The 8,324-nt window shown below is 53.8% G+C and overlaps 1 protein-coding gene across 1 annotated transcript in view; it reads left to right on the top strand.

Annotated features, from left to right (window-relative positions):
• The first annotated feature begins 5,771 nt into the window (after window positions 1-5,771).
• ICAM1 (intercellular adhesion molecule 1) overlaps window positions 5,772-8,324 on the top strand; it is a 21,258-nt gene continuing 18,705 nt past the window's right edge. Inside the window, exon 1 of the mRNA XM_011954867.1 lies at window positions 5,772-6,645. Coding sequence (XP_011810257.1) covers window positions 6,579-6,645 — 67 coding nt within the window. The 5' untranslated portion in view covers window positions 5,772-6,578. The remainder of the gene's footprint in view (window positions 6,646-8,324) is intronic.

Raw genomic sequence — 8,324 nt, 5'->3', positions numbered from 1 at the left:
AGCCTGACCAGCACAGTGAAACCCCATCTCTACTAAAAAGACAAAAGAATTAGCTGGGCGTGGTGCCGAGTGCCTGTAATCTCAGCTACGGGAGGCTGAGACAGGAGAATCACTTAAACCCTGGAGGCGGAGGTTGCAGCGAGGTGATATCGCGCCACTGCACTCCAGCCTGGGCGACAGAGCGAGACTCCATCTCGAAATAAATAAATAAATAAATAAGAAGCTGTATTTCAGAATTTGGAGAAGGTGACACTAAGAGTACAGAATACACAGCTTTTGTTTGTTTGTTTGTTTTCCTGTTTTTGTTGTTGTTGTTGTTTTGAGACAGAGTCTTGCTCTGTCACCCAGGCTGCAGTGCAGTGGTGCAATCTCGGCTCACTGCAATCTCTGCCTCCCCGGTGCAAGCAAGTCTCCTGCCTCAACCTCCCGAGTAGCTGGGATCATAGGCGCGCGCCACCACTCCGGCTAATTTTTGTATTTTTAGTGGAGACGGGGTTTCACCATGTTGGTCAGACTGATCTCGAACTCTTGACCTCATGATCCGCCCACCTCGGCCTCCCAAAGTGCTGGGATTACAGGCATGAGCCACCGAGCCTGGCTCCAAAAAATATTTATTAAAACTATGTTAATGTTGGCCGGGCACGGTGGCTCATGCCTGTAATCCCAGCACTTTGGGAGGCCAAGGTGGGTGGATCACGAGGTCAGGAGATCAAGACCATCCTGTCTAACACATTGAAGCTCCGTCTGCACTAAAAATACAAAAAATTAGCCAGGCGTGGTGGCGGGCGCCTGTAGTCCCAGCTACTCAGGAGGCTGAGGCAGGAGAATGGCGTGAACCCAGGAGACGGAGGCTGCAGTGAGCCAAGATTGCGCCACTGCACTCCAGCCTGGGTGACAGAGCGAGACTTCATCTCAAAACAAAACAAAACAAAACAACAACAACAACAACAAACTGTTAATGCTTAACTACACGAAAATGATAATGAGATAAATGTGCATTTATTTAGAGAACTGAATGTGAGTCAGGCCAGTCCCTGCAGAGGGAATTTCCAGCATGACCTCATTCATTTGTGAAGACAGGGCAATCCTTGTGTGTTTTATTTGTTTGAGGTGGATCTCGCTCTGTTGCCCAGACTGGAGTACAATGGCGTGATCTCAGCTCTCTGCCACCTCTGGGTTCAAGAGATTCTCATGCCCCAGCCTCCCAAGTAGCTGAGATTATAGGCTTGTGCCTCCATGACCAGCTAATTTTTGTATTTTTACTAGAGATGAGGTTTCACCAGTTTGGGCAGGCTGGTCTCAAACTCCTGACCTCAAGTGATCCACCCACCTCGGCCTCCCAAAGTGCTGGGATGACAGCTGCCTGGTCAGCAACTGTTATTTAGACATACACATTTTATCTGCTTGTCCAGCATGATCAGCCCTCCACTTTTTAAATTTTCTTTTCTTTTTTTTTTTTTTTTTGAGACAGAGTCTCACTCTGTTGCCCAGGCTGGAGTCCAGTGGCGTGATTTTGACTCACTGCAACCTCTGCTTCCCAGGTTCGAGCAATTCTCCTGCCTCAGCTTCCCGAGTAGCTGGGATTACAGGTGCGTGTCCCCATGCCCGGCTAATTTTTGTATTTTTTGTAGAGACGGGGTTTCACCATGTTGGCCGGGTTGGTCTCGAACTCCTGACCTCAGGTGATTCGCCTGCTTTGGCCTCCCAAAGTGCTGGGATTACAGGTGTGAGCCACTGCACCCGGCCTTAAATTTTATTTTGTTTATTTTTATTTTTATTTTTTTTTGTACAGACGGGCTCTCACTGTGTTTCCCAGGCTGGTCTTGAACTCCTGACCTCAAGTAATCTTCCCACCTCGGTCTCCCAAAAGGCTGGGATTACAGGGGTGAGCCACTGCACCCCACCTTCCCTCTACTTCTTGATGGTTTCCTTCTGCTATGAATGTGCATGTCCAGTTGTCTGCTTCTTAGAACAGATATTTACCTTCCTCATTCATCGGCCATTGGAGGAGGACTGGGACCACTCAGATTATTGATCCTGCCCATTCTTCCGGGAGAATTTCCTGGTGGCTGTCTTCCATCATTATAACCGGAATCAGATAAGTTTCCGTAGCCTTTTTTCCCCCACATCTTTGCTGAAGCAGAGTTTTGAAAAACAAAACCACAAACTAAGCTATTCCCCAGAAGAAATCTGTAATCAAAGATAAGGTCTGCCAGGCACAGTGGCTCTCACGCCTTCTGGAGGCCAAGGCGGGTGGATCATCTGAGGTCAGGAGTTCTAGACCTGCCAGGCCAACATGGTAAAACTTCGTCTCTACTAAAAATACAAAAATTAGCTGGTTGTGGTGGCGCATACCTGTAATCTCAGCTACCTGGGAGGCTGAGGCAAAAGAATTGCTTGAACTTGGGAAGTGGAGGTTGCAGTGAGCCAAGATTACACCACTGCACTCCAGCCTGGGCGACAGACAGAGCAAGACTGCGTCGCAAAAATACACATAAATAAAATAAAAAGTAAAATAAAAATACAAAAGTTGGTTGGGTGCGGTGACTCACACCTGCAATCCCAGCACTTTGGGAGGCTGAGGCGGGCGAATCATGAGATCAGAAGATCAAGACCATCCTGGCTAACACGGTGAAACCCTGTCTCTACTAAAAATACAAAAAATTAGCTGTGCGTGGTGACACGTGCCTGTGGTCCCAGCTACTTGGGAGGCTAAGGCAGGAGAATCACTTGAACCTGGGAGGTGGAGATTGCAGTGAGCCGAGATCGTGCCACTGCACTACAGCCTGGGTCACAGAGCAAGACTCCATCTCTGAAGAAAAAAAAAAAAAACAACAAAAATTAGCCAGGCATGGTGGTGGGCACCTGTAATCCCAGCTACTTGGGAGGCTGAGGCAGAAGAATTTCTCGAACCTGGGAGGTTGCAGTAAGCTGAGCCGAGATTACACCTCTGCACTCCAGCCTGGGCAACAGAGCAAGACTTTGTCTAAAAAAAGAAAAGAAAAGAAAAGAAAAAGAGCAAAAAAAAATCTAAATAGGCCAGGAGCAGTGACTCATGCCCGTAATCCCAGCCCAGCCCTTTGGGAGGCCAAGGTGGGTGGATCGCTTGCAGTGAGGAGTTCGAGACCAGGCTGGCCAACATGGTATAACCCTGTCTCTACTAAAAACACAAAAATTAGCCAGGCCTGGTGGCATACGCCTGTAATCCCAGCTACTCAGGAGGCTGAGGCAGGAGAATCACTTAAACTTAGGAGGCAGGGGTTGTGGTGAGCCAAGATCATGTCACTGCACTCTAGCCAGGGTGACAGAGCGAGACTCTGTCTCAGAAAAATAAAAAAGAAATTCAGCAAGTGATGAGTTCAGCAATTCGAATATTAAGGTGAGTGTAAAGGAATGCCCAGGATGTGGCTCAGGATGGAGTAGGGGGACATCCTTTTAGCAGAAAGCTCAGGCCACAAGACAGGAGGAGTCAGCCTTGTTGGGGATGAAGGGAAGAGCATTACAGGCTGAGGGAAATGCAAGGCAGTTGCATGGGACACCATGGGATGGCTTCTGCCCTTGGTGGGCAGCCTCTGGTCTGAGGCTATTCTTTGGCCTGCCTGAGACTGCCTGGCACCCGGGAGGAAGCCCTGCCCTTCCTGGAGATAGAAGCAAAGGTCTAGTGAATATCTGCTTCCCTTTTCCCTGAGAAAACGCTTAAAGGAGCAGAGGACTGGTAGGTGCCTCCTCCCTCTGCCAGCCTGCCCCCCACCATGGCCATCCCACTCCCATCTCAGAAAGTGGCCCTCCATCCTCCAAAACGCTCGGACCCTGATCAAGGAGTCATCCCCCTTGTCCCAGCACCTCCAGTTGGCCCAGTCTCCAAAACGGATGTCAAATTCAGCCCTTTCTCCAAGGACACTGCCCAGTCCAGGCCCCATTATCATTCATCGGGACTACAACAGTCACCACCTCTCCCATTTCCTAGCTGCAGCTCTTGAAGCCTCAACTGGGCCCCTGTGAACACTTGAGTCAGGGCAAGGTCCTTCCTCCGCTCACAACCCCCCATATCTCCCACCTCACTGGGCATAAAAACCAAAGTCCTGGCCGGGCATGGTGGATCAAGTCTGTTATTCCAGCACTTTGGGAGGCCAAGGTGGGCGGATCACCAGAGGTCAGGAGCTAGAGACCAACCTGGCGAAACCTCGTCTCTACTAAAAATACAAAAATTAGGCATGGTGACGCACCCCTGTAGTACCAGCTACTCGGTAGGCTGAGGAGGGAGAATCACTCGAACCTGGGAGGCAGAGGTTGCAGTGAGCCGAGGTCACACCACTGCGCTCCAGCCTGGGTGACAGAATGAGACTGGCGTTCAGAAACAGACAAAACAACAAAGTCCTCCCCAGGTGACAGGCACTTTCACCTATCTGCCCTGTCATCTCCCTGCCTGCTCCTCTCCTCCAGTCTCTTCCTTTGCTAAGCCTGCTCCAGCCACAGTTGTCTCCTGGATGTTCCTTTTTTTTTTTTTTTTTTTTTTTTTTTTTTTTTGAGGCAGAGTCTCACTCTGTCATCCAGGCTGGAGTGCAGTACATGGATCTTGGCTCACTGCAACATCCGCCTGCCAGGTTCAAGAGATTCTCCTGCCTCAGCCTCCCAAGTAGGTGGAATTACAGGGGTGCACCACCACACTCGGCTAATTTTTGTATTTTGTGTACAGGTGGGGTCTCCCTATGTTGCCCAGGCTGGTCTTGAACTCCTGGGCTCAAGGGATCCTCCCATCTCGGCCTCCCAAAAGGCTGGGATTACAGGAGGGAGCCACCGCGCCCAGCTGGATTTTTGTCTGACTCTGTTCATTCTTGCGTCCCCAGTACCTGGAAGGATGCCAAGCACACAGCAGGCGCTTAATAAACATTGAGCCACATGTTGAGAAAAGAACGGCGCCATTGTGGCTGCAAGTGGGACTTGGGCCGCGCGGGGGAGCTCGCCGCCCGCGCACCTCGGGCCAGGGCGAGAGTCCGTGAAACCCGCCCGAGGAAGAACCCGTGGCGCAGGATTTTCCCAGGCCGTCTGAGGACCAGGGACGTCCCCGGTCCCACTCTGTGACTTTGCTCAGGCCGTTCCGGGGCGGGAATTCAGTACCCCTCAGCCCCCCAAGAAAAAAATATCCCCGTGGAAATTCCTTGGGAATGACCGAGGCGGGGAAAATATGCGTCTCTGGATGGCCAGTGACTCGCAGCCCCCTTCCCCGATAGGAAGGGCCTGCGCGTCCCGGGCCCCTTCGCTTCCCCTTCTGCTGCGCGACCTCCCTGGCCCCTCTGAGATCTCCACGGCGACGCCGTGCGCGCCCCACAACAGGAAAGCCTTAGGCGGCGCGGCTCGGCGCTTGGAGACTTCAGAGTCCCCAGCCTCGACGTGGTGGATGTCGAGTCTTGGGGTCACACGCACAGGCGGTGGCTAAGCAAACACCCGCTCATATTTAGTGCGCGCGCCTGGGTTACCGGAGCCTCACGCGGAGGGCAGGGGTTCGAGCGCCCCCTCTCCCTGCCTCACCTCGGAGCCTGGGGGCTGCCTTAGTTTCCCAGCTGCAGGAAGGGGTTCGAGCGCCCCTTCTCCCTGCCTCGCCTCGGCGCCTGGGGGCTGCTGCCTCAGTTTCCCAGCGACAGGCAGGGGTTTCGAGCGTCCCCCTCTCCTCCCTCGTCAAGATCCAAGCCAGCTGCCTCAGTTTCCCCGCGGAGCCTGGGACGCCAGCGGAGGGGCTTGGCGGTGGGGATCACGCAGCTTCCTTCCTTTTTCTGGGAGCTGTAAAGACGCGCCCGCGGCCAAGGCCGAAAGGGGAAGCGAGGAGGCCGCGGGGGTGTGAGTGCCCTCGGGTGTAGAGAGAAGACACCGATTCCCCGGACGTGGTGAGACAGCGCATCGTCACTCCCACGGTTCGCGGCAGCCGGGAGGTGCCTGGCTCTGCTCTGGCCGCTTCTTAAGAAATGCCCGTGTCAGCTGGGTGGGGACATGACCCTAGGGGGAGGGGCACCCCTCAGTGGAGGGAGCCCGGGGAGGATTCCTAGTTCCCCAGCCAGGCAAGGGGCTCATCCACTCAATTAAAGAGGCCTGCGTAAACTGGAGAGAGAGGACTTGAGTTCAGATCCCTTCGCAGCCTGGAGTCTCAGTTTACTGCTTTGTGAAATGGACACAGTAACAGTCCCCACTCTCCGAGGTAGTTGGCAGTATTTAACAGTACTTAATAAACCGCTTAGCGCGGTGTAGACCGTGATTCAAGCTTAGCCTGGCCGGGGAACGGGAGGCGTGTGGACCGGGAGCAGCCCCCGAGGTCATCGCCCCGCCACCGCCGCCTGATTGCTTTAGCTTGGAAATTCCGGAGCTGCAGCGGCCAGAGAGGGAGGACGACCCTGCTCGGCCCTGGCACCCTCTCAGTCCGGAAATACAGCAGCATTTGTTCCGGAGGGGAAGGCGCGAGGTTTCCGGGAAAGCAGCACCGCCCCTTAGCCCCCAGGTGGCTAGCGCTATAAAGGACCGCGCGCCCCACTGCGTCCCACTCGACGCTGAGCTCCTCTGCTACTCAGAGCTGCAACCTCGGCCTCGCTATGGCTCCCAGCTGCCCCCAGCCCGCGCTGCCCACACTCCTGGTGCTGCTCCAGGCTCTGCTCCCAGGTGAGTCAGGGGTGGGGATTGCCGTGGGGCCAGCTCCCCAAAACCCCGGGAGGACCGGCTCCCAGTTCAGGTCATGCATACTTAGGTAGCTGTTTATGGGAAGGCGGGCTAGAGACAGCGATTGAAAGGCAACAGTCAGTGGGTTCGAATCCAGACCCTGCATCACCTCCACGTGTGGCCTCGGGCTATACATTGCAGCTTTGAAAAAGGGGGTTGGAGATGGAGGGGAGGGGCGGACCTCGCTTTGTTGCCCAGGCCGGTCTTGAACTCCTGGGCTCTAGTGTGAACCACTGCCTTGCTTGGCTAGATTGGGTCTCTGAAACTTCAGTTTCTCAGCTGTAAAACGAGAAACGTTTTACAGCCACCTGGCAGGGTATCTGGCCCAGCACAGCACCTGGCCCCAGCACAGCACCTGGCCCCAGGACTCAATCATGATGGTTTGGGAACTTGGCTGTGCGCCAGCCCAGCAAGGCTTAAGGGACCCCCACCCACTTCAAGATGTACATTCTGTTCCTCATCCTCTCTGACCCTGGGGAAGTCCAGGGCTGCTTCTACTCAGGGGAATTCCACAGCTGACTTATCCGTGGCCCAACGCTGAGAAGTGGGAGGCGCCAGCACACCCTCCCCCAGCTCCAGCCTAGCTAGGGCAGAGGGAAGGGGTCAGAGGGTCTTTCATGGTGGTGTAAGTTTGGGGAACCAGGAGGGTGGGAGATTGACAGCTTGGTTAACAGCTCAACAAAGCCTCAGATCCAGGCCAGCGTGATGGTTCATGCCTGTAATCCCAACACTTCGGGAGGCCCAGACGGGTGAATCACTTAAGGTCAGGAGTTGGAGACAAGCCTGGCCAACATGGCAAAAGCCCGTGTCTACTAAAAATACAAAAATTAGCTGGCATGGCGGTGGGCGCCCGTGATCCCGGCTACTCGGGAAGCTGAGGCAGGAAAATCCCTTAAACCGATGAGGCGGAGGTTGCAGTGAGCTGAGATGATGCCACTGCACTCCAGCCTGCGGGACATAGAGAGATTCGGTCTCAAAAAACAAAGCGTTCTGATCCAGACTCAGACCCAGATCGCACTGCTTTCTAACTGAGTAACCATTTCCCTTTATGAAATGGGAATGGTCCCAGAATCTCCGTTGGAAAATACATGGAGTCAATGTTCTCACACCCCCATCCAAGATAGAACAAATCCGAGACAGGAATCTTTGAAGTGGGGCAGTGCTGGGTTCAGATATTTTTTCCCACCTTCGGAGGCAGCAAAATCTGAGGGACCTAATCCAAATAGGCCCGCCCGCCCTTCCTCCATCCCTCCCTCCCTGCCTCCCTTCCTTCCTTCCTTTTTTTGAGACGGAGTCTCACTCTGTCGCCTAGGCTGGAGTGCAGTGGCGCGATCTGGACTCACTGCAACCTCTACCTCTCAGGTTCAAGCGATTCTTCTGCCTCAGCCTCCCTGAGTAGCTGGGACTACAGGCGTGTGCCACCACGCCCGGCTAATCACCGTGTTAGCCAGGATGGTCTCGATCTCCTGACCTCGTGATCTGCCCACCTCAGCCTCCCAAAGTGCTGGGATTACATGCATGAGCCACAGTGCCCACCCTGTAAGCCCTTTCTTTCTTTCTTTCTTTCTTTCTTTCTTTCTTTCTTTCTTTCTTTCTTTCTTTCTTTCTTTCTTTCGATGGAA

This window comes from Colobus angolensis, unplaced genomic scaffold, assembly GCF_000951035.1.
Source record: "Colobus angolensis palliatus isolate OR3802 unplaced genomic scaffold, Cang.pa_1.0 Scaffold39, whole genome shotgun sequence".
In the NCBI taxonomy this organism is placed as follows: domain Eukaryota; kingdom Metazoa; phylum Chordata; class Mammalia; order Primates; family Cercopithecidae; genus Colobus; species Colobus angolensis.
The sequence above is the reverse complement of the archived record's forward strand: the minus strand, read 5'-3'. Positions and strand labels throughout refer to the sequence as shown.